The sequence below is a fragment of the Rattus norvegicus genome, chromosome 12 (assembly GCF_021556685.1).
Source record: "Rattus norvegicus strain SHRSP/BbbUtx chromosome 12, alternate assembly SHRSP_T2T, whole genome shotgun sequence".
Taxonomy (NCBI): Eukaryota; Metazoa; Chordata; class Mammalia; order Rodentia; family Muridae; genus Rattus; species Rattus norvegicus.
The window spans coordinates 49,284,715-49,310,602 of record NC_141545.1 but is presented as its reverse complement, the minus strand read 5'-3'; the positions used below and the strand labels follow the sequence as shown (position 1 = coordinate 49,310,602).

Below are 25,888 nucleotides of genomic sequence, written 5' to 3'. Positions count from 1 at the left end.
TGCTTCTACAGCTTTCTTTCCGAGAGGCCTTTGCACTGTACTTGCAGTCATTCCCGACCCTTGATGACTGGTTAGGAGTACTTCAAGCTGCCATGGCAACCCTTGGGAAGTCTGAAAATATGGCCAGTGCAGGGCACAGTGGGGCATGCCTTTAGCCCAGCGTTCAGGAGTCGTGAGCTTGAGGCCAGCCTGAGCTATGTATTAAGTCACTAAGAGTCAGGAAGGAAAGAAAAGTGAGTTAGTCTGGGGCATGATGGTGCATGAGTTTGAGATGACTCCAAGCTACACGGCAAGACCCTAACTAGAGGCAAGGGTGGGGGGAGGGGAGGAAAGGAGAATGAAATGAATGAATGAATGAATGAATGAATGAATGAATGAAAATATACAGGCCAGAGTGTGAGCTGGCCAGCACTGAGAAGGCTTAAAGCAGGAGTTTGAGGCAACCTGGACGCACAGAAAGTCCCACCTCAAAGGGAATGATGAGGGGAATGGAAAGGAATCAGAAAAGGATGCAGGGAGGTTGACTCTGTGTCATTTCCAGGCTCTGTGGGGTGGAGGCTCCCTCAGCCAGCTCCGGGGTCCCAGCCCACGGGATAGCTAACCCCTTCCTTTCACTGGCCCTGTGGAAGGTGATGGGAATTTAATCTAGAACACTCAGCTGCTGCTGGTGAAAGCTTAGATAGACCCCAGGGGCTGGCGTGAGGCTAAGCTGTCTACTTTCTGTCTGAAAGGATGAAGAATGCATCCGTCCCGGCCCCGCAACCGACTTGAGTTTCCTGGAGAAGCTGGAGGAGAAAGTTGGCAAACACGCGCACTTCCAAACGTGCGTGCTTTGTTTATCTGAAGGGCTGTCCTGCAGGGAGAACGTTATGTGTTCTTTCTTGGACTTGTGTCCGAGTACAAGTACTTTGGGGCTGGAGAGGTGGCTCAGTGGGTAACTGCACTTGGGTAAGCACGAGGCCCAGAGTTCAGGTCACAGCACCCACATAAAAGTTGGTCATGGCTGCCCTGGTTCATAACCTCAGCTAGCTGCCACCCTGTCTTAAAGAAGGCAGAGACAACCGAGCAGGACAGCAGTGTCTGTCCTCCTCAGGTCTTTGTGTGCCCAGCACAGACATGTTCATGTACACCACACACATGCACACATATAGCGTGGTGACTCACATACAAAAACAGCATCCTGAAAACTAGCTCATGTCAACCTGCCCTTGTGAGTAGAAACCGGACTGACAGGATCGATTAAGGTATAATAGGAACAGCCAGATGTAGTTGACACCGGCTTGCCATCCTAGTGCTTGCTCTGGAAGCTAAGACAGGGAATGGGGAGCTCAGGGCCAGCCTGGGTCACACAGAAAGACACTGTTTCAAAAGACCTTAAAACAGAAAACTATGTGGAACCTGCTGACTAGGGCCATGGTTAATCCATGTCTCAAAAAAGCAGACAGAACCTTCTCGCTGGTTCAGGGCTAACCAAGGAATTGAATGTATGATGTAAGCAAAATCGGCTTCAACCTCCAGGCGTCCAAAAACCACAACAAAAATGCCCCTTCAGTGTCTTCCCAAGTGTCGATCCTGAGTTCTCAAAATGGATAGGTAGAGATTCTCTAAATACTTTCTCAAAGTGTATCCAACTTTTGAGTAATCTCAAAAGTCATATCCAATTTTTAAAAACTATACTTTTGAGGGCCAGAGAGACAGCTCAGCAGGTAAGAACATTTACTGCTCACACGGCCAGACACAGAAGAACACGCACAAACACACCTGCATAAATAAACCATGGTTCACACAGAAATGACTTGAGTTTGAGCACTGGGAATGTGGTGTAGCAGCCAAGGGCTTCTATGCCTGAAACTTGAGTTCAGCCCCCAGCACCAACCAACAAAACAAACCTGGCTTTGAGTAGCAGACCCAGCAAGGCCTCTTACTGAGTGGGTGAGACTGAAGCCACCGCTCTGTTCTGCATTTGAGCCCCTGCAAGGTAGGCTATTACCACACCTACCCAGTAGCTCCGTGACCGTCCAGAGAAATTACCATCGCCGTGGCCCTACACGACTTGAAAGACAAATGGAGGAAGTCGTGTATGCAAATGACCCTGGTGAAGCAAATCGTCCCATGGACTTAGGGTCTGTCCCTTGGGCTAGGTTAGCTGGCCAGTCCAGCTCCCAGGACCACCCTGTCCCCAACTCCCCCAGGTTCTAGAAATCAAACTCGTGCCTCAGTCTTGCACCTCAGTATTTCACCGTTGATAGGTTATTTCTCCACCACTGGTGAAATGAGCCAATTTAAACCAGATTAGATTATAATTAAGGGCAGGTTTACTGGGAAGCTTGTGGGTGGGTTGAGTTCACTGGCCCCAAGGACTGAGGCCAGGGGAGTTGCCATGGAGAAAGGTGGGTAGGGGAGGGAGGGAGGAAAAGGTACAAGCACGGAGAGGAGAGGAGAGGAGAGGAGAGGAGAGGAGAGGAGAGGAGAGGAGAGGAGAGGAGAGGAGAGGAGAGAGAGGAATGCTGGGAGAGTCTGGAGGCCAGGTCTGCTTTGATGTGCACAATGTGCACCTCAATCCCTTGTCCCCAAGGTCTGAAAACAAACAAACATATCTTTAAAAATTAACATATGTTAATGAGAGCATGCCCATGGATACTGTACCACATTGTATGGAGGTCACAGGACAACTTGGGGGGGGTCAGTTCTCTCCTTCTACTAGGTAGGTCCCAGAAATCGAACTTGGGGCATCAGGCCTGGTGGCAAGCACCTTTATCTGCTGAGCCATCTCATTGGATTTGGATCTTCTTCTTCTCCTCCTCCTTCATCTTCCTCCTCCTCCTCCTCCTCCTCCTCCTCCTCCTCCTCCTCCTCCTCCTCCTCCTCCTTCCCTGTCTTCTTCTTGGGTCCATGATTCACTGAAGAATGATACCTCAGACTCAAAAAGCAAGCAAAAGCAAAGAGAACTTTATTCTGCAGAAGTCCAACATGCTGGGGTCTACTATCTACAAAGATGGAGGTGGTCCAGTGAACTCGAAAGCAGGCCCAATTAAAAGCACATTAGGATAATTCTGGAGAGGGGTAGGCAACCTTTATTTTATTCTATTTGCTCTATCCCTAGGGATATTCCAGAACCATTTTGGGGGTATAGTAGTATGGAAACTTTTGTTGGGAAAGTCTGGAAACTGTTGCTGAGGAAGCCTGGGAACTGTTGCTAGGGAAGTCTGGAAACTGTTGAGGGAAGTCTGGAAACTGTTGCTACGGAAGTCTGGAAATTGTTGCTGGGGAAGTCTGGAAACTTGCTGGGGAAGTCTGGAAACTGTTGAGGCAATTCGGAAATTGTTGCTGGGGAAGTCTGGAAACTATTGCTAAGGAAGTCTGGAAACTGTTGCTAGGGCAGTCTGGAAATTTGCCAAGAAAGTCTGGAAATTGTTACTGGGGAAGTCCGGAAACTGTTGCAGGGGAAGTCTGGAAACTGTTGCTAGGGAAGTCTGGAAATTGTTGCTGGGGAAGTCTTGAAACTTGCTGAGGAAGTCTGGAATATGTTGCTGGGGAACTCTGGAAACTGTTGATAAGGGAAGTCTGGAAATTGTTGCTGGGGAAGTCTCAAAACTTGCTGAGAGGGGTTGGGGATTTAGCTCAGTGGTAGAGTGCTTGCCTAGGAAGCACAAGGCCCTGGGTTCGGTCCTCAGCTCCGAAAAAAAGAACCAAAAAAAAAAAAAAAAACTTGCTGAGAAAGTCTGGAATATGTTGCTGGGGAACTCTGGAAACTGTTGATAGGGAATTCTGGAAATTGTTGCTGGGGAAGTCTGGAAACTGTTCCTGGGGAAGTCTGGAAACTGTTGAGGCAATTCGGAAATTGTTGCTGGGGAAGTCTGGATACTGTTGCTAGGGCAGTCTGGAAATTTGCAGAGAAAGTCTGGAAATTGTTACTGGGGAAGTCCGGAAACTGTTGCAGGGGAAGTCTGAACATTGTTACTGGGGAAGTCTGGAAACTGTTGCTAGGAAAGTCTGGAAACTGTTGAGGGAAGTCTGGAAACTGTTGCTAAGGAAGTCTGGAAATTGTTGCTGGGGAAGTCTCGAACTTGCTGAGGAAGTCTGGAATATGTTGCTGGGGAACTCTGGAAACGGTTGATAGGGAATTCTGGAAATTGTTGTTGGGGAAGTCTGGGAACTGTTCCTGGGGAAGTCTGGAAACTGTTCCTGGGGAAGTCTGGAAACTGTTGAGGCAATTTGGAAATTGTTGCTGGGGAAGTCTGGAAACTATTGCTAAGGAAGTCTGGCTACTGTTGCTAGGGCAGTCTGGAAATTTGCGGAGAAAGTCTGGAAATTGTTACTGGGGAAGTCCGGAAACTGTTGCAGGGGAAGTCTGAACATTGTTACTGGGGAAGTCTGGAAACTATTGCTGGGGAAGTCTGGAAACTATTGCTGGGAAAGTCTGGAAATTATTGGTAAGGAAGTCTGGATACTGTTGCTTGGATGGTCTGGAAATTGATTCTGGGGAAGTCTGGAAACTATTGCTAAGGAAGTCTGGAAACTGTTGCTAGGGCAGTCTGGAAATTGTTGCTCAGGAAATCTGGAAACTTTCTAGGGAAGTCTGGAAATTGTTACTGGGGAAGTCTGGAAACTGTTGAGGGAAGTCTGGACACTGTTGCTAGGGAAGTCTGGAAATTGTTGCTCAGGAAATCTGGAAACTTTCTAGGGAAGTCTGGAAATTGTGGCTGGGGAAGTCTGGAAAACTACTGGGGTAGTCTGGGAACTGTTGCTGGGGAAGTCTGGAAACTGTTGCTGAGGAAGTCTGGACATTGTTACTGGGGAAGTCTGGAAAGTCTGGAAACTGTTGAGGGAAGTCTGGAAATTGTTGCTGGGGAAGTCTGGGAACTGTTGATGTGGAAGTCAGGAATCCGTTGCTAGGGAATTCTGGAAACTGTTGCTGGGGAATTCTGGAAACTGTTGCTGGAAAAGTCTATTAACTGTTGCTGGGGAAGTCTGGAAAGTCTGGAAACTGTTGAGGGAAGTCTGGAAATTGTTGCTGGGGAAGTCTGGGAACTGTTGATGTGGAAGTCAGGAATCTGTTGCTAGGGAATTCTGGAAACTGTTGCTGGGGAATTCTGGAAACTGTTGCTGGAAAAGTCTATTAACTGTTGCTGGGGAAGTCTGGAAATCGTTGTTGGGGAATTCTTGAACTCGTTGCTAGGGAAGTCTGGAAACTATTGCTAAGGAAGTCTGGAAACTGTTGCTAGGGAAGTCTAGACACTGTTACTGGGGAAGTCTGGAAACTGTTGCTATGAAAGTCTGGAGAACTTTGCTAGGGAACTCTGGACTGTTGAGGAAAGTCTGGAAACTGTTGCTAGGGAAGTCTGGATTTTGCTGAGAATGTCTCGAAATTGTTGCTGGCAAAGTCTGGAAACTGTTGCTAGGGAAGTCTGGAAATTTGCTGAGAAAGTCTGGAAATCGTTGCTGGGGAAGTCTGGAAACTGTTGCTGGGGAAGTCTGGAAACTGTTGCTGGGGAAGTCTGGAAACCGTTGCTGGGGAAGTCTGGAAACTGTTGCTGGGGAAGTCTGGAAACTGTTGCTGGGGAAGTCTGGAAATCGTTGCTGGGGAAGTCTGGAAACCATTGCTAGGGAAGTCTGGAAACTGTTGCTGGGTAAGTCTGGAAACTATGGCTATGGAAGTCTGGAAACTGTTGCTAGGGAAGTCTGGAAACTGTTGCTGGGGAAGTCTGGAAACTGTTGCTGGGGAAGTCTGGAAACTGTTGCTGGGGAAGTCTGGAAACCATTGCTAGGGAAGTCTGGAAACTGTTGCTGGGTAAGTCTGGAAACTATGGCTATGGAAGTCTGGAAACTGTTGCTAGGGAAGTCTCGACATTGTTACTAGAGAAGTCTGGAAACCATTGCTAGGGAGGTCTGGAAACTGTTGCTGACCCCATTGCCCTCACTTCAGGCTAGGTGGCAGGGCAGCTTCTGATGGTGGGGCAGCTTCTGACTAGCTGCCTGAGGCCTGAGTGTTTTTTTTTTTTTCAGTGATTGACCTTCCTGGACTTGCCCAGTTCTCCAAAATATGGAGTCGGCCTGTCTCACTAGTACCACTACCACCACCACTTCCTCTTCCTCCTCCTCCTCCTCCTCCTCCTTTTCTTCCTTTTTCCTTCCTTCTTCCTTCTTCTCCTTCTCCTCCTTCTCCTCCTTCTCTTCCTCCCTTCCTTCTCCTCCTCCTTTCTTCTTCCTCTGTCTCTTCCTCTTCCCCCTTCCTTTTCCTCTTCTTTCTCTTCCTTATAGTGGGACTTTCTAGACCCACCAGTGGTTAAGTAATGAAACAGAAACTTACTAATTTTTATTATAGCTCAGGCCTTTAGATTTTGCTGCTTCCTAGCTAGCTCATCTCACTTAATTTTGTTATCCTAGCCCACTGGGCACCAGGACTCCACATTTGGCTAATTATTTACCTCTCTCTCAGTCCCTGCACATCTGAACACTTCCCCGTCCCACTGGCAAGTCCTCTCCCCCATTCTTCTCCCAGAGCCCTCTCTTGATTCCTGCATTCCCTTTCTTGCTTAGCCATGGGCCTTCAGATCTTTATTAAGCCAACCAACAGGTAAGGGACACAGAGTGTTTACAAAATACTGAGGCAGGTGACTGAGAAGAATAACAGTACCGAAATCCCAACGTACTTAGCTCTCTGTCAGTACAGAAATCAACAATTGACCATACACAGACACTTTCCCACACAGAAAACACTTCCTCTCCCTCTATCTCTTTTTCCTTCTCCTTCTCCCTCCTGCCCCTCCACATCCTCCTCCTCTTTTTTGAGATAGGGTCTCACTCTGTAGCCTTGGCTGACCTGAAGCTGGCTATGTAAACCATGGTGGCCCAAGACTCAGAGATCTTCCTGTCTCCTGAATTAAAGTCACACCACCATACTCAACCTTTTCTTTTTTTAATTAAAAATGACGGAGCTGGATAGGTTAAGGGCACCCACTGCCCTTCCAGGGGACCCAACTTTGATTCCTAGCACTCCGATGTCTATACCTCCAGTTCCGGGCCATCCAATACCATCTTCTGTCCTCATCAGGCACTAGGCCCAAATGGGATACTCAGACATGCATGAAGGCAAAACACCCACATATACAAGATTTAAAACTAGAACAAACCCCCTGCGTGGTTGAGGGAACTAGGACTTTATGCATGTCAGGGAGGTGTTCTACCCCTAGACAAGCCCCCAGCCCAGGTCACTCAGCTTAAACAGGACAAAGCAGAAGCTGACTGTTTCTCACAGACATATGCTCTTCTTCCTACTAGCTTAGGTGAAGGAAAGCTCTAATTATGAGAGACCTGATAGACAGCCGGTCAGGCAGCAAGGCTCCCTGGGAGGCCCCATGGAGTCAGCGTCAATGTAGATGGCCCAGGACTTCTTGCTCATGCGTTCTGCATAGGTGGTCTGTGTTTGTGTCTTGTAGCCGGAAGCTGGCTGGTCCAAAGGGCCGGAAGAGGATCGGGTGGCTGGAATTCTGCCTCCTACATTACGCAGGAGAGGTTACCTACTGCACCAAAGGTGAGTGGCTGAGGGGGGTCACAACCACATAGGTTGTGCACAGGTGTGCATGCTTGTCTGATGCAGTAACATTTTTAAAAAAGGTTTCTTTTATCCTGCATTAGTGCCAGCACCATAGGGCCATATGGCATCTGTGGGATATTTTCATCTCAGTCAGCAAAGCGTCTCACCTGCTAAGCTCCATCCCATCCCATACTGCCAATGGCTACTCCTTGAGCCTGGGAGCAATCTCTCTACCCATCTAGTTCCCAGGGCAGGTCACTGCTATGCACCAGTTTCATACAGAGACTGCCTATCTCAAGGCCCTCTTACTGTGGACTCAATTAAGTCGCCACATGAAAGAACACACCACACAATAACTTCTGATCCAATTGATGAGATATAATTTGCCCACCACAAAATCCTGTACACACCCATCCCTTAAAAATAGTTATAACAACCTGCGATGTGTGCGGAGAAGAATCTTAACATCTGCCATCATGTTCTCCCAGCTCCTCCTCCTCCTTCTGAAACTTTTCTCCCACCATCCTTCCTTCTTACCCAATGACAGGCCTAGTTCTGTCCTGTACCTGCCTTCTTGCATAAAGACATCAACCTACACCCATCACCAAGTCCTCCAAGGAGATGCTACCTGTGGCCACCCCAGAGTTCCTTAGTGTCCAATTCAAGCAAGCCACCTGAAAGGTCTATTTATTAATTACTAATATTGTTATGCCGAAGTTACAGGGACCCCCAAAGACCATGAAGCGCCAATTCTGATGCAAACACACAAGGGTCTTTTATTACGAGCAAGGACTCTCACCAGTCCCCCATCACAGTGGGATCTGAAGTGAGAGTCTAGGGGTGCAGGGCTTTTATTGTGGTTACAGCAAACTTGGGAAATTTGCATACAGGTCAGCAAGTTAATATTTTAAAAACTGCATCTCTGGCGTAGTCTGTAAGAACCAAACATGGGGGCAGAACCACCTGACAGACAGGTTGGCTAAGTCACCTACTCTCTGTGGGATGTCTTAGGGTTATCTCCATGTACCTCAGTCCTGCCGTTGTAGCCTGACTAGCTATGGCTAAGGGAGGAGTTGTCATAGGGTGTTTGCTCAGGTGGACTTTGTGGTTTTCTTCCTGGAATTGGGAGTTGAGCCCCTGGTCTCGCACAAAATGGAGTTTCTTCGGAAATGGAGCTGGTTGGGCTTTATAATATAACCACCAATTTTGAAAGAAGCAAAGAAACAAAAAAAAAAAAAAACAAAGATTCAAACAGCATATACAACATCCATTGCCGTGCACAACTCAGGGGGTTTAGTGAATTCAGTGTTGTGCATCTGTGTACTTAGTTTCATTCTAGGACACTGCCTACCTCTGCCCTCTTACCCTGCCTTCTGCCCCTCCCCCACACCCTCTACCCCTCCCCCACACTCTCTGCCCCTTCCCTACCCTCTCTGCCCCTCCTAACACCCTGCTCCTCTCACCCTGCTTTCTGCCCTTCCCATGCCCTCCTCTCTCCCCCACATCCTCTACTCCTCCCCACATACTCTGCCCCACCCACATCCCCTACCCCCTCCGCCCCTCCCCCAGACCCTCTGCCCCTCCCCCTTCTGCCTCTCACACACCCACTATCCCTCCCCTGCATCCTCTGCCCCTCCCCCACAACACTAGGCGAGGAACCAGTGCCCATGCTAAGTCCATAGCTCCTGGCCTGGCCTGGAATCCCATTTGTGATCAGTCAGGGTCTGAGTTCCCTCATTGGCATAAGGTTTCAAGCTTCCTCTGTGTTGCCATCCATCTTCACTGCCCAGTAATATTCCTTTCTCTGGATAACCTTCTCAGCGCCCATAGTTCAGCAACCATTCAGGGTGCTTATCCTTCCAGCCGCGGTGAGAACTGACACTGGAATATGCCTGTATATCCCCTCCTCCACAGTACCAGGGACTGTCTGTGGTCATGCATGCATGGAAAGTTTTAGAATGTTGGGACAGTTGCACTAAGTTGCCCAGGCCAGCTTGAACTTGCCATTTTCTTGCCTCAGCTTTCTGAGTAGCTGGAATGACCAGGTTGCTTTTATTTTTTTGGGGTGAACAGTGAGGAAGGAGTGACTGGGTCCCATGGAAGTCCCTGCCTAGTGTTTTCAGGAGCCTCTTGGCTGCTATAGTCCTAGTTTCCCCTCATCCTCCCCAGCACCCACAATGCTCTGCCAGCAGCCTTCTGGGCAGGTGTGAAGTCCTGCCCTCTGGTTCTTCTGCTAGTTGGTGATGCCAAACACTCTCTGTACTTGCCAGTCCTTTGTATATCCTCCTTGGAGGAATACCTATTTAGGTACTTTGCCTGTTAAAAAATTATTGTTGAATCATGAGCGTTCTTTATATATTACGGACACTAGACCTTTGTCAGATATAGAATTTGCCAGTATGTTCCGCAATTTTGAGAACTGACCTTTTGAGAGACCAGACCTTTTAGGTTCAGACTCTATCTTAGCCGGGTTACCCTCAACAAATCTAGACCCCCTATGGTTGCAAGCCTGTTCCTGGCACTTCACTTTCTAACAACTGCCAATCAGGAGGAAAACAGAAGTTAAGTTTGGCTCCCAACACCAGCCAATTATGTTAAAGGCCATGATGGCCCCCCAATCAGATATGTGCCAGGCTAGAATACCCCCTTTGCCTCTATAAATGCTTGCCTGAAACTAGACTCCAGGCTGCCTCCTCCCATTCTGCAGTGTCCAAGGCTGTCTGGCTCTGTCTGAGGGCAGGCAGGGTATATCCCCAGGATATCTGGATCTGTCTGGAGGGGTGTAGGGATGTCCCTCATGCTGTCTGGCTCTGTCTGATGTAGATTGTTGCCCTTCTAGTGTGAGTGAGTGGAGGCCTGGGTGTTGCCCCATGCTTAGCTCATAACTCACTGCCAGGTTCCAGCCCGCCTTAGTGTGGAAACCCCATGCAACCTCAGACGGCACCAATGTCTTAGGTTTTTACTGCTGTGAACAGACACGGTGACCAAGGCAACTCTCATAAGGACAACATTTAACTGGGGCTGGCTTATAGGTTCAGAGGTTCAGTCCGTTATCATCAAGGTGGGAACATGGCAGCATCCAGGCAGGCCCGGTGCAGGAGGAGCTGAGAGTTCTACATCTTCATCTGAAGGCTGCTAGCAGAATACTGACTTCCAGACAGCTAGAATGAGGGTCTTATAGCCCACACCCACAGTGACACACCCCCTCCAATGAGGCCACACCTCCTCCAACAAGGCCACACCTCCAACAAGGCCACACCCACTCCAATCATACCCTTTAATAGTGCCACTCCTTGGGCCGAGCCTATACAAGCCATCATACCAGAATGTGTCTTAGCCATTAGTCAGTGTGGAATTGGTGGAATTCCGTTGTTGAGACTTTTTTTTTTTTAATAAAAACAGGATTCTTGGAGAAAAACAATGACCTGCTTTACAGACACCTGAAGGAGGTAGGTCTAACTCTTCACCCCACATGTTGCTAACAGTGAGGCACAAGTCCACGGTAGCTCTGGGTTTTCTGGAACTTTCTTGTCCATGGATTGTGTCCTCAGCTGGGACCTGTAATCCTCCCTAGCCCCTGGAAGGCAGCCAGCAAGAGGGTCTGGAGTTCAAAGCTATCCTCAGGTACACAAGGGTTTGCAGCCATGAACTGCCTGAGACCCAGTCTGAGAAAATCGACAGAATTTCCCATTTTAAAGCTGACTGAGATTAAATACAAGGACTTTTCTTTTTAAGATTTATTTATTTATTGTATATAAATACACTGTAGCTGTCTTCAGACACACCAGGAGAGGGCAATAGATCCCATCACAGATGGTTGTGAGCCACCATGTGGTTGCTGGGATTTGAACTCAGGACCTCTGGAAGAGCGGTCAGTGTTTTTTTGTTTTTTTTTTTTCCTCTTTTTTTTTTTGGAGCTGGGGACTGAACCCAGGGCCTTGTGCTTGCTAGGCAAGTGCTCTACCACTGAGCCAAATCCCCAACCCCGAGGTCAGTGCTCTTAACCATTGCGCCATCTCTCCAGCTTACAAGGATTTTTTTTCATGTGTCTCAATTTTATTAAATTAAGGACTTTTTCCAGAGGTGGCATACACCTGTAACCCCAGTACCTAAGAGAGGGAAATGGGAAGATCTCGAGTTTAAGGCCTGCCTTGGCTAGCTAATGAAAGTATCTAAAAGAAAAACATCAAATAAAGATTAGAAGAGGAAGACGATGGTGCCCGGGACACATGGGCTGGGGCTGAGCACAGGCAAGGTACCAAGTAGGACTTATAAACATGAATAAAGAGGGTGTATGTTTTTCTTATAATAGATGTATTTCGAAGACCGATGGAGCAAGACCAGCTAATACAAAACCTAGAATCTTTGGCTTCATGTGTCCTTGTTAAATGTTGAAGCATCTTTTGGGTATATGCCCAGGAGAGGTATAGCTGGGTCCTCAGGTAGTACTATGTCCATTTTTCTGAGGAACCTCCAGACTGATTTCCAGAGTGGCTGTCCCAGCTTGCAATCCCACCAACAATGGAGGAGTGCTCCTCTTTCCCCACATCCTCGCCAGCATCTACTGTCACCTAAGTGTTTGGTCTTAGCCATTCTGACTGGTGTGAGGTGGAATCTCCCTAGAGGCTACATCTGCTGGTTTCTGAGGCCCCCTGCAAGTGGCTGAGGCCAGACCTTGTCCCCGGTTCCCTTCCCCTGCGTAGCAGTGCACGGCACCTCGCACATTCACTCGCTCTGGCCTTCTTACCATGTATTGTTCATAGGTTGGCTTACTCCCCTGCTCTAAGGTGGACTGGAGACATCTCTTGCTTAATCACAGTACAGAAAGGTAGCCGCCTCTGAGAGTATACAGGCAGAGGCTGCGGAATTTGGACACCTTCTCCGGTCCTCTTTGGCAATGCTGGGTGTGGAACCCAGGGTCTTAGTACAGGAAGGGAACAATCTACAGCTCTAGCCCCTGGCTCCCCATGTCTTTGTGTCTCTTCCCACTCCCCGGTGGCTCTGCTGTCCCCTGATGGCCTCTAGGATTCCGACAGCAGAGAGTTCAGGGCGGCCTCTCTTCACACAGGTGCTGTGCAGCTCCAAGAATAGCATCTTGAGGGAGTGTTTCCTGGTGGCGGAGCTTGAAAACCGGAGGCGACCACCCACGGTGGGTGAGGGAGAGATGCTGGTGTGAATTTAGCATTGAACAAAAAGCCATAGGGTAATAGTCTCCTGGCACAGATAACTACAAAAAACGCACGTGTAAACTTCGTATCAGTTCATTCCTTTGCTGGGCCCGGCGGGTGGTGCCCTCGAGGGGTTACAGTCTGCCAGTGAGAGAAAGTATTGTCAAATGAAGGGACTTGGACCTAGGGACAGGGGCCTGGACCCAGCGGCAGCCTTGCCCCATACGGTGCTAGGCATGTGTGAGCCAGCTTTCCCGCCCTGTGACAAATCCTTGAGGAAAAAAATTTAAAAGCTAATTTAGTCCCTGGCTTTGGAGACTGCACTCCATAACCTCCGGATGTGGGAGGCACGGAGGACCTGAGGACCGCAGCAGAGGTGTGTGGAGGGGGGGCAGAGGGAGGAAGAGGGAATACACCTTTCAAAGCTAAGTAACTTACTTCTTCCCTGGAGGCCCACCTATTAAAGAGCCCACGCCCCTCCTAAAGAACCGCCCCCTGAAAGAACCCACCAACCTCTGGGGCTCTGACTCTGCTGATGACGTCAGAGCCCTTCCCTCGCTGTAAGAGCCTGCTGCACTGGGGACCACAGACTCAGTACATGGACCTTTGAAGGACACCTGAGAACCTAGTCGCAATACTATGGCTGCTCTGATGCTGAGCAGCGGGACCTAGTGTCTACGCGCACAGGGCTCTCCCCAGTCTCTGTCTACTGGTTTCTCTGTTTTATCCCACTCTCTTTTAGTTATGGCACCAAAGCACTGGGAACTGACCTTCCCAGAACAGGCTACCTCCAGCCTCCAGGGGGTGGGGGGTGGGGGTGGGGGATGGGGGCAGCTGCGCCTCTGCTGTGCTGTCTCAAGAGCTCAGCCGGAAGCAGGGGTGTCGACTTAATGGATCCTCTCGCTGCACAGGTTGGGACTCAGTTTAAGAACAGCTTGAGCAGCCTCCTGGAAATTCTCATCTCCAAGGAGCCTTCCTACATCCGCTGCATCAAGCCCAATGAAAGGAAGGAACCCAGTGAGTTACCCACCTGAGCCCTGAGTTTCGGATGTGGAGGCGGGGGAAGCAAAGCAGGACGGCCATGGTCAAGAACTCCAAACCCACCACAGCCTTCTCCTTGGACATGAGCTCTTCTTTCTCAAACAGCGGCCTGGGATATGGTTCAGTGGGTGAAGTTCTTGCCTTGCCAGCAAGAGGATCTGAGTTCAAATCCCCAGAACCCACATAAAGCCAGACACAGTCATCTGTGTTCCTAACACAAGTGGTCGCGTGGAGAGGTGGGAGGCAGAGACAGAATTCCTGGTTAGCTTGTGAGCTAACCTGGTGTTCTAGTGCGCCTCAGAAACAACAGGAGATCCTATCTGAAGCAAGATAGAAAGTGAGGACTCACAGTTGAGGTTGTACTCTCTTACACACACACATGCGCATGCATGCGCACTTAAACTTTTAGAAAAGGGCTGGCCATGATGCCTTTAATCTCAGGAGGCAGAGCCAGGTTGGGAGGGGAGTGGTCAGGAGGCAGAGCCAGGTTGGAAGGGGCGGGGTCAGGAGGTAGAGCCCGGCTGGGAGGGGCGGGGTCAGGAGGCAGAGTCAGTTTGGAGACCGGCAGGGGCAGGCTCCTTCACTCAGGTAGACATAGACAAAAGCAAGAAAAGAACACTAATGATAGACTTTGATGCTCCAGAGGACGCTCTGCTCTGAGACTGGAGATGCCAGGCAGATGTCCAAGGTAACAGGAATCAGAGTGACAGATGACAGGAGTGTTCCTTACAGCAGTAAGCAATCTCCCCTAACGCTTTGTGGGTCATACACTTTCCAAAGACTCTTCCATGACCCAGGCAGGTGGCTACTAGAGAACAGGGTGGCACGGCCTCCCTAGGGAGGTGGCAACAGTAAACCCTTCGTCCAGTTGTTTCTTGTGAGAGTCCCGGCCACGTCATCAGATTATCAGGAGAAACTAGAATTTCCTAGCAAATCCTCCCACCTAAGAAGCACAGTGGGAGCCTAGTAACAGGTTCCTGTGGCTAGCTGCAGCCTGGAGCCGGGGTTTAAATGGAGCCGAGGGAGCGTTTCCGGGTCACTCTCTTCTGTTTCTCCAAAGGCAAGTTTGACGACTTCCTCATTAGCCACCAGATCAAGTACCTGGGGCTCATGGAGCACCTGCGTGTGCGGCGGGCAGGCTTCGCCTACAGGCGCAAGTATGAGCATTTCCTGCAAAGGTAAGTTGAGTCTGTGTTCTCCGGGAGACAGTGTGGTCAATCGGGTGGTGTTCCCTAGGGACGTGCGATCGGATTTGAAGCACAAGGGCCATGAGAACAGAAGGCACTGCCATGTGTTCTCCTGCAAAACTGGGACCCAGTCTTCTGCTGAGTTCACAAAACCCTACCCTAACTCAGCTTTCTGCAGTCTGGGGGAGTGTCTGGGTACTCAGACCCGGCACCAAGGGGAGCATGGTCCATCTGATCCCTAAGGGTTAGTGCCTCTGTGCTGGGCTGTGAAAGACAGCGGGTGCAACTGTGGTGGTGTCATGAAGGCCTCACAGATGTGACCTATCCCTTTACCCACTGCAGGGGTTAAAGTGTCAGGTGTTTAGAAAGCTTCAGTGCCACACCCACAGCGGCTTCTTTGGGGTTAGGTAGTACATGGCCTCTCTACACTCTGGGTTGAGCATCCCAAAGCAGCCATCTTCCTAAGTCAAGATGGCTGCCCAGTTGGCTGTCTCAGACCATTATGATGGGGCCTTTGGTGTTTGAGCATAGTAGGGTCCTCAGAGCATTTCCCATCGCTCTTTTCCCTGTGGTTCTGGTTGTATCTACATTGCCTGCTGTCTACCTACCATTAACACTCTCCTTATCTGGTTTTTTGTTTTTTTTTTTTTTTTTTTTTTGACCTGGCATCAAGTGAGGATCACACCACTACTCACTGTATCCTCAACACGCACGCCTGCCATTTCTGCCATCCCCCATCTTAAGTCTTAGGTCACTGCATCCCAGATGCCCCCTTCTCCCCGCTGATATCGTGAGTGACTCCCGAGCCATCCCATGGGCAGGGTGTGCTTCTTTGCCCTTAGGCAGTTCATTTTCTGGTGGAGGGATGTGAGACCGAGTGCAGGGAAGTCATGGAAGAGAGAATCGTGCCAGGCTGGAGGCTGACTTTAGAGGGGCCCCGAAGGTGTGCGATGGTCTGGAATAAAGCCAACACCAGAGCCAAAGCTACTCTGAAGGAAGTAGTTTCCGGCTGTGTGTGGTGGCTCACTCCTTTAATTCTAGCCCCAGAAGGGAGAGGCAGGCAGATCTCTGTAAGTTTGAAGCTAGCCTGGTCTACATACCAACCTCTGACCCTGTCTCAAAAGACATCTCAGAAATGTCTGAGACCCTGACCTCACACTTGTGATCCTCAGCCTGCACCCACATAAATGCTAGGTGGGTTCAACAGCCCACATTAACCCCAGCAGTCAGGAGTCATTCAGGGTTCCTGTGCCAGCGGGCTACCTAGACTCGCCATCTCAGCAGACTGTGAGTTCATCAGGGGCCCCTGCCCCAGTGAAGAGCAACTGAGAAAGACACCCGGCATCCATCCTACACACACACACACAAAGACACACACATACACACACATACACACATATACATACACACATACATACACACACATACACATACACACAGAGAGACACATAAACACACATACACACATATACACACACACAGACACACATACACACATACATAAACACACATACATACATATACATATACACACATACACACACATATACACATACACACACACCCATACACACACACATATACACACACATACACACACAGAGAGACACATAAACACACATAAAACACACAGACACACATACACACACATACATATACACATATACACATACACACGTACACAGACACACACATATAAACATACACACACCCATACATACACACACACACATACACACACAGAGAGACATAAACACACATACACACACATACATATACACATATACACATACACACACATACACACACACAGACACACACACAGACACATACACACACAGACAGACACATACACATACATACATACACACAGAGAGTGTTGCGGTAAAATAATAATAATAATAATAATAATAATAATAATAATAATAATAAATAAAAGGTTTCTTTTATCCCACACTCGTGCTGGCACCGTAGGGCCACATGGCATTTGTGGGATATCTTCATCTCAGTCAGCAAAGCGTCTCACTCACTAAGCTCCATCCCATCTCACACTGCCGACGGCTACTCTCTGAGCCTGGGAGCAATTCTCTACCCATCTAGTTCCCAAGGCGGGTTGTTACCACGCCAGGCATAGGCACCCCAATTCTGTGTTGGGCCCAGTGCATCCAGCCACCACATCTCTTGAATTCAATTAAGTTGCCTCATGAAAGAACACACCACAATAACCTCGGACCCAATCGATAAGATCTAATTGCCCATCAAAGCACAAAATCCTGTACACACCCATCCCTTAAGAGTAGTCCTAACGGGCTGGAGAGATGGCTCAGTGGTTAAGAGCACCCGACTGCTCTCCCAGAGGTCATGAGTTCAATTCCCAGCAACCACATGGTGGCTCACAACCATCTGTAAAGAGATCTGATGCCCTCTTCTGGTGTATCTGAAGACAGCTACAGTGTACTTAGATAGAATAAATAAATAAATCTTTAAAAAAAAAAAAAAGAGTAGTCCTAACAACCTGTAAATGTGCAGAGAGAAATCTTAACATCCGCCTCCATATTCTTTCGGTGGCTTCTCCTCTCGCTCCAGGCTCCTCCTCTCTAAAACTTTTCTCCCGCCCATCCTTCCTGCTTGTCCAATGACAGGCCTCATTCTATCCTGTACCTGCCTTCACCTGCATAATGACATCATCCTACAAGAGCACACATGCGTGCCCATGCCCTTGTGTCCACACATGAGGTGCTTCATACATGCTCACATGAAACCAAGCATGTCACTTGAGCACATCTGTTGCCTGTCTGGTGGCCCACTGGTAGACAGCTGGGCTGCCCCACATTGGGCCATCATAAACAGTGCTGCACGAGGCTCTCTGGACACGGGGTGCAGCTCTTGGATACACACCTAGGAGTGAGAGAGAGCCACTTGGCTCCTTGCTGCTATGGTTCTGCTGTGGTAGCTGCTTTCTCTCATACCTTTCCCCACCTGAACGTATTACTGAGCTGACTGTACCTCGAGTGGCTGATACACTTCAAGGAAGTCTGGGAGACCTCTAGGGGTGTGTGGAGGGCAGTGTAGGGTGTCCTGGTGGCTTCTATATGTCCCTTTTCTCCATTCCTGGTAGGTACAAGTCATTGTGCCCAGACACCTGGCCGCACTGGCATGGACCGCCAGGAGAGGGCGTTGAGCGGCTGATCAAGTATATCGGTTACCAACCTCAGGACTACAAGTTAGGAAAGTAAGTGGCCAGGAAACCCCCAAACTGTCAGAGCTGGTGCGCCAGTCCGCACGGAGCCGGTGTGTCCAGCCTTTGACAGGGAGGTGTGCAGTGTTGTCATCTACAGAGTTCTCACTGAGATCTGCTCAATTGAATTGGGAAAAAAGCCTTTAAAACCCTCATTCTCAGGAGCCATGGCTGTCAGACCAAGAGTTGGACATTCCTGATACTACCTCCCCTTTCTTTGGAGACATAGTTTGCAAGCCAATTCTTCTACCCACCACGTTTAAATGTAGCTAAGTGTGTTGCAGTGTAAATGCAGCTAAGTGTGTTACAGTGTAAATGTAGCTAAGTGTGTTGCAGTTTAAATGTAGCTAAGCATGTTACAGTGTAAATGTAGCTAAGTGTGTTACAGTGTAAATGTAACCAAGTGTGTTACAGTGTAAATGTAGCTAAGTGTGTTACAGTGTAAATGTAGCTAAGTGTGTTACAGTGTAAATGTAGCTAAGTGTGTTACAGTGGTCCCGAAGAAGCCAGGTGTTCTAAGGCTGCTTCTATGATTAGGCAGAGCCTCTGTCTACAAGATGAAGAAGAAGGGGCAGCCTGTGCTGGCCTAGCATCTCTCTCTGCTCAAATGAGCACAGCACCACCCAAAATGCTAACTTCACCTTGCTGCCTCCCTGGCATCCCATAATGGTATTCTAGAACATCAGGTACCACTGTAGGGATGCGGTCTCGCCGGAGCAGAGTGCTTCCCCATGAGTTGAATACTTTCAGGAGCTCAGTTGGATTAGCCAGGATGGCTTGGGTCTGGACTGTTGATCAGGGTCACAAGGCACAGCTGTCTCATGTTCAAGCCCCAGGAGGACCAGTTCACAGACAGCAGGGCCTGCCTGCTTCAGGGGGTCCCTGTTTCCAGATCTACCAGTGAGCTCCCCGCCAGCTCCAGCTTCTCTCTTTTAGCTCTGTTAATCTATTCACATATCCAAGAGGGCCACACAAATCTGTCCCCATTCTACAGCCCTGGACTTGGCACCCCAGGGCATGTCATGCTGCTGGCCCCCTCAGCTGCTACACAAGGTGCTATGTAGTTGACACAGTGAGACCTCTTACTACCCTGGTAGCATCACTCCTGCCTGCTTGGGTCCCACATCCCAGCTCTTAGAAGAGGAGCTGGACTGCATTCAGGGCCTACTCTAACCTACAATCTGCCTTCTACCATACTCTAAGCACATCTGCAGACAGCCCTCACCCCCACACTCCCCTCCCACACACGCACGAAGGTCACATTCTAAAGTCCTGATTGGACATGCACTGGGGCAGGACACTACTCAACCACCGTAGGTGGCAGTGGACCAGTCAGTGATTATGTTTCCTTTTGCTTCTAGAACCAAAATATTCATTCGCTTCCCGAGAACCCTGTTTGCTACTGAAGATGCCTTTGAATTCAGTAAACATCAACTAGGTATGACATGCTTTCTGTCCTGATTTCAAGAGATTATGGACACATTTAGCCAGGGAGAAGGGAAGAAAAACCTTAATCGTGGTTGTCTGTGGGATGTGTCAGAAGGCAGTACTTAAGAACCAGGGATAAAGGGATAAAGGCTGTGAGGTTATGAGAGGACGCCTCTGACCTGATGCTCTCCGAGGGCAGGTGTGGACACATCACGTGTCCACGTGTCTCATTCTCTGCCTGCACCCTCACGCACACTGAAGTATAAAGTCACGGGGACCAGGCCCCTCAGTTCATGCCTCATGGTTTCCTTTCTGTCTCTGATGACCACAGGTGTGGTGTGCCTTCAAACCTGCACCCAGGGTGTTTTTGGGAATGGTGAGCGACAGTTGGATGAGGGGAGGGTACTTCTCTAACTGCAAATCTAAGGGGTCCTTGCTCTCTGCCCTGTGCACTAGGTCCCTGACCAACAGTCATGCTCCCAGAGCAAGCCCGTGAGTAGGTGCAGCAGCTCCCGCTCAGGGGAGCTGAGACATACAGGCCCCGAGAGGCTGTTGAGAACCATAGCTGGTCAGCAGCAGAGCCAGGGCTTGAACTTAGGCCTGTCCGGTTGCAAGGTCTGACAGTCATGCACGCTATGCAAGCTCTCTACCACTGAGCTATGACTTCGGGAACAGGTCCCCGTGGCCATCCACCTGGCTGAGCTGCAGGCTTATTAGCCAGGCTCCAGCCGAGTTTGGGTCAGCATCAATTCCTAGAGGCTGTGCGGCTGCTGGTATGCAGGGTTCTCTGTGAACATGGCCTCTGGTCCCCAGCCCCTACGTTGGGGGGGTGATGAAGGCCAGAGCTGTGGGGTGTTTTGGGGTGCACATCATTCCATGTTGGGGGCTCTAGGCATCTCTACGTGAGCCTGATGCTATTTCTGAGGTGTGCCTATGTGCCAATGTCCTCCCTGCCTTGTGGATGGGTTGCGAGCATGAGCTATGAACTGGGTACCCAATAAGGAGCCTCTTCCTCACCCTGTGGAAGGCCAGAGAACCACAGAGCGTCTGGGAGCCAGGCCTGACGGAACCAGTCTCTCCCTCACTGTTAGCTTCCTGGGAGTGGTTACACCGCAGGCTCTCGAGGTCCACCCCGGAGGTCAGTCCTGCCTCTGAAATCACGAACGGAGACACAGAAGCCAATTCACCAAAACTTTCACTTTATTTTAAGTGTCGAGAATCCAGGCCACATACAAAGGCTGCCTAGGAAGACGGGAATACGTGAGGAAGAGACAAGCAGGTAAGGACTGGGCGGATGTGTGACAAATCCTTCCCCTGTCCACCATTCCTACACTGTTGTCTGGAGCCGCCTTGGGCCTAGTTCTGAGATCGTAGCATGGTGCCTACAGTGCCTGTCCTGTACACAAGTTTTATGTGTCCACATGTAAATTAGGTATGTGTCGGGTACACATGTTCATGTGCGCTTGTTGGGCATCTTCTCTCTCCTCCATATTTTCTGAGACAGGGGGATGACTGAGTTCATCAGAATGGCTGGCAAGTCCCAGCGATCTTTCTGTCTCCACCGTCCCGTAGCCATGGGATCACAAGCATGTACTCCATGCCCAGCTTTTGTATGGGCACTGGGGATTCAAACTCAGGTCCCTGTGCTTGCAGAGTGAAGCACTCTACTCCTGAGCCATCTCCCCAATCCCTGAGAGACTTTCCTTTAAAGTTTTACATATCACTCAACTCCTTTGGATCCATATTTTTTTTTGGTTCTTTTTTTCGGAGCTGGGGACCGAACCCAGGGCCTTGCGCTTCCTAGGCAAGCGCTCTACCACTGAGCTAAATCCCCAACCCCTGGATCCATGTTTTTAAGCAATGCCCCTCCCCCACCATTCCTTAGACTTTATCTCTTCGATTTCAGTCTTACGTTTTTCTTTATAGTTTTACCGTCTGGACGTCACCGAACAGCGCAGTTTGACGGGTGTTGGTATTTTGTGGCTAGAGTTTCGTTTTCTGAATTGTTTTTTAATTTCAGCCAGGAGGTGGACATATTTGCCGCTTTTCAAAGCTCTATTCTGTTCCCTTTTATGACAAAGATCAGCAAGGCAAGGTTTCTAATCTGTGGGTCTTACAGTCCCCCGCAGTTCCTCAACTCTGCCGCTGTTTCCTCAGAATTGCTTTAGGCAGTATGTAAAAGAATGGATTTAACTGGGTTGCAATCAAACTTTATATAAACAGGCAGCTGGTCTTCTAACCAGTCTGCCAGTCCTGGCTCTGAGCGCCGGAATGTGTGATTCCCAATTGACTGACCTCCAAAAGAAAAACTGCTGTTTTGGGGGAAGAAAATCATTCTGAAAACCCAAAGACAGGCAGGCGCGCGCGCGCGCGCACACACACACACACACACACACGCGCACACGCACGCACGCACACACACACGAACTAAACATTAAAACGCGGACACAAGCCAGGAGCTAGCTTTCCGTGTCCCTGTTTATGAATCTCCATCTTTGAAAGCCAGCACAGGCTAACACCAAAACGCAGCGCTGGGACTAAGTTCATAGGTCTCAGGTGTAGTTCCCGCAGGGCCCACCGGAGGGCGCCTTCTGTCACTCCGAGCTTCGGCCAGGGTTCCCAGCCTCTGGTACACACAGGCTCTGAGTTGCATCCCGCTTGCAACCTCTGGGCCTAGCAGAGCCCTCTAGTGGGCTGACATGCTGAGTGGATGGATCCTTCTGGAAAAGCCTTCCATGTTTCCGCGTGAATGTTCCTCCTTCTAATGGCAGCAGTGGACTCTTCCAGCCACCAAGTTAGAAGCCCACTGGCGTGGAGTCCTGGCTCGGAAGGAGATCAAGAGGAGGAAGTGGGCGGTGCAGATTATACGGAGGTAAGGGCTCAGCTCCACCGGACCAGAGTACTGCGGTGTGGTCATAGGACGGGGTATGGTCACCAGCTTGGTGGGGTTTCTGTGGTTGCTTTTAAGGGGTAGGGATGCGCCTACGCAAGTAGGTATGAGTGCATTCCAGTTGGGGCACTGGTTCTCTGGAGCTGGAGTTAGTTGCCTGTGAGCTGCCTGCCGTGGGAGCTCGGATCTGAATGAACTTCAGTCCTCTGACTGGGAGCAAAAGCACTGAGCCATCTCTCTAGCTGTGGTCTTGATTTATACAGAAAGCTCCGCCCTCAGAGCAATGCTGGGAGCCCAGTTCTCCCTGCTCTGGGTCCCACCTCTCAGCTCTCGGCTCCCTTAATCACGTGACTTCCAGAGCCAGGCAGGGAAAGTGAGCAAGTCTCACAAACTGTCATCAGACAAGATACTGTGGGGACTGCAGGCAATCTGGCCACTGAGACCAGCTGTCGCCCGATTTTTCTCAGGGAACATGAGCCCAGCTACGGAGCCTGCCTGCCTTCCTCTTCAAAGGAATAATTTTAAAATAAAAAATAAAGGCTTATTTAATATATCTATGAGGACACTGTAGCTGTCCTCAGACTCACCAGAAGAGGGCATCGGATCCCTTTACAGATGGTTGTGAGCCACCATGTGGTTGCTAGGAATTGAACTCAGGACCTCTGGAAGAGCAGTCAGGTGCTCTTAACCGCTGAGCCATCTCTCCAGCCTCATGCTGCTCATTTATAAATCAACAACTCAAGTTAGTTAAAAAGAGTAAACAGCATGGGTGGAACACAGAGTGCTGCGAGGGCAGGTGTGGTAGGGGTGGGGTGCTACATTATCTGTCCCCCAGACTGTGTGACTGTGTAAACCCTCCTGTCACTTTCCCGAGGTTCATCAAGGGTTTCATCAACCGTGACAAACCCCTTTGCCCTGACAACGAGGAGTTCTTACTGCTCGTGAGGAAGAATTACATCCTGAATCTTCGCTACCACGTGCCAAAGAACGTTCTGGACAAGAGCTGGCTGAGGCCTCCGGGCATCCTGGAGAACGTAAGTCTGAACTGGGATGATGACCGAGAGCTGACAGGGCTGCTTTTCAAAGTCTTTATTTTGCAACAGTGTTTCAGAAGGAACAGATACCTCAGCATTCATCAGCAGGGATTATAAACCCAATAGATACCTGCTTAGACAGAGCCTGTTCAGAATACAGGTTCTTACTATATAACCCAGGCTGGCCCTGCCCGGGCATCCCAAACCCCGAGATTACAGATTTGTGAGAGTACTCTGAATGGTTTCCAACCACAATGTAGCAGTCTTGAAGCTAAGTGACTGCCATGGGTTCCACAAAGAATATTCTAGAACAGTGGTTCTCAACCTTCCTAATGCTATGACCCTTTAACAAACTTATTTCGTTGCTACTTCATAGCTGTGATTTTGCTAGTTATGAACCATATGTAAATATCTGATGTACAGGATATCTGATAGGTGACCCCTCTAAATGGGGTCATTTGACCCCCAAAGGGGTCATAGCCCACAGTTTGAAAACCCCTAATGGCAACTACTGGAAGATTCCTGGGCTCCACTGAAGCCCTACTGTGCACAACTCTTTTTAAGATTTATTTATTTATTATATAAGTACACTGTAGATGTCGATGTCCCAGAGGAGGGCATCAGATATCATTACAGATGGTTGTGAGCCACCATGTAGTTACTAGGATTTGAACTCAGGACCTCTGGAAGAGCAGTCAGTGCTCTTAACCACTGAGCCATCTCTCCAGCCCACTGTGCAAGAGTCTTAGTCTCCTTTCTACGAGCCCCCCCACCAAGTGGTTCTAATCATACCCAAGTTAGCAAAACCTAGTTCAGCAGTGCTGACCTGCTGGAGGGGCTGCCGGCTGTCTTGAGTGTAAGCTCCTGAGAAGCTGCCATGTAGGGGTGACAGAGAAGTTTGCTCTCCACACAGGCTTCCAATCTGCTTAGAAGGATGTGCACGAGGAACCTTGTTCGGAAGTACTGCCGTGGAATCTCAGCCGAGAGGAAAGCCATGGTAGGACAGATGTATGGCGCATGCATGGTGGCAGGGACCAGATTATTGGTGCTAAGTGGGTTCTGCCGTCTACCAGGGAGCCAAAGGTCACTCTATTCCCACGACTTGTACCCAAGCTGCTTCCGTCGGCATCCCTGTGCTGTTCCACCACGGCAATGAAATCCAGATGGGCCCCTGTGCTTCTCCAGGCGGGATTCCCCAAGCTAGAGGACACTTACCTGTAGTCTCTTCTGTGGAGGGCCGCAGACTCCTTCTTTGAGGCTTTCTGGGCTGTGTGCTATGGTAAGAAGCAGCCACAGATGTGTAAACACGGATGCCATAGCTGTGTCCCGCACAAGCGGCAGGCCGAGGGCTGCCTCTGGGCTTGAGTTACAGAGCTCTGATTTAGGAGAGATGGTCCTTGGAGCTCCGAAACTTCCACCACAGGAAACCAACGTAAGGGACCCTCAAAGCACCGGCCCACTCGCTCTCCATCAGTTTACGCTGTAGGGCAGTTGTTACCCTCCTGTCTGAAAACTGCCGGGGGCCACCTGCTCTACACTCTGACCTGTTGTTACAGATGCAGCAAAAGGCAGTGACCAGTGGGCTATTCCGGGGAAAGAAGGAGGGCTACGCAGAGAGCTTAAGCCAACCCTTTGCCAGCAGCAGGCTGGGTGAGTGAGTGTGCTTCCTAGGAGGGCAGGGATCCTCTCCCCGGCTGAGCCTCTCAGTACAGTCACAGGGCTGGGGTCGACTCCTGCTGCTCTGGTTCCTTCCTTAGATGAAGGCAAGATAAACCCCAAAGTGCTTCAACTGCTGGGCAGCGAGAAGATCCAGGTACGGCCTCTACCAAGACCCTTGTTATATCTGAGGCCAGGGTGTGTTTTCCGCATGAGCATCTAGAAGTGTTGCTTAAACAGGGTACAGCTGGGTTCGCTGGGACTCCCCACTGCCACTCTGGGCACTAATATTACCAGGCGGCGTTTGCTAACTGCCTCTGTTGTCTTCTGTCAGTCACCCTCCACACCATCTTGGTTTGCTTCTCTATGAAACAGTTGTAGTCAGGAGACCCCATGTTGGCGGGGGACACTGATGACCCCAGTACTGACCCGGGTCTCTCAACAGTGGCCAGTAGGAGGTCACTGCTTCCATCCCTTATTGTGGCTTGTGAGGTGACTGAGGGCTGAGAGAGAATGGCTCATATGCTTGGTGGCAGCTGTCACCTGCCTGATTATAGGGGAAAACAGGAGAGACTATGAGAACCTAGTAGCCATGCATGCTCTCCTCTGTGCTGGCCTCTCAGAGCAGACCTGGGAGGGCCAGGCTGCAGCCTGTTGGGGGCTGAGGAGTAAGGTAGAGCACAGAACAGAAAGGCTCTGTCCCCGGCCC

At 49.8% G+C, this 25,888-nt stretch overlaps 1 protein-coding gene and 1 pseudogene across 2 annotated transcripts in view; one reads left to right on the top strand and one right to left on the bottom strand.

Annotated features, from left to right (window-relative positions):
- Myo1h (myosin IH) overlaps positions 1-25,888 on the top strand; it is a 76,971-nt gene that overhangs the window by 47,295 nt on the left and 3,788 nt on the right. The window contains 14 exon segments of one of the 2 annotated variants that reach the window (NM_001438413.1): positions 732-823; positions 7,440-7,534; positions 10,940-10,986; positions 12,606-12,686; positions 13,617-13,722; positions 14,807-14,924; positions 18,052-18,165; positions 19,533-19,609; positions 20,810-20,878; positions 22,387-22,471; positions 23,364-23,523; positions 24,437-24,520; positions 25,080-25,173; positions 25,281-25,336. In NM_001438413.1, coding sequence (NP_001425342.1) covers positions 732-823; positions 7,440-7,534; positions 10,940-10,986; positions 12,606-12,686; positions 13,617-13,722; positions 14,807-14,924; positions 18,052-18,165; positions 19,533-19,609; positions 20,810-20,878; positions 22,387-22,471; positions 23,364-23,523; positions 24,437-24,520; positions 25,080-25,173; positions 25,281-25,336 — 1,278 coding nt within the window. 2 annotated transcript variants of the gene reach the window in all.
- On the bottom strand, positions 3,351-4,788 carry LOC148002368 (uncharacterized; annotated as a pseudogene).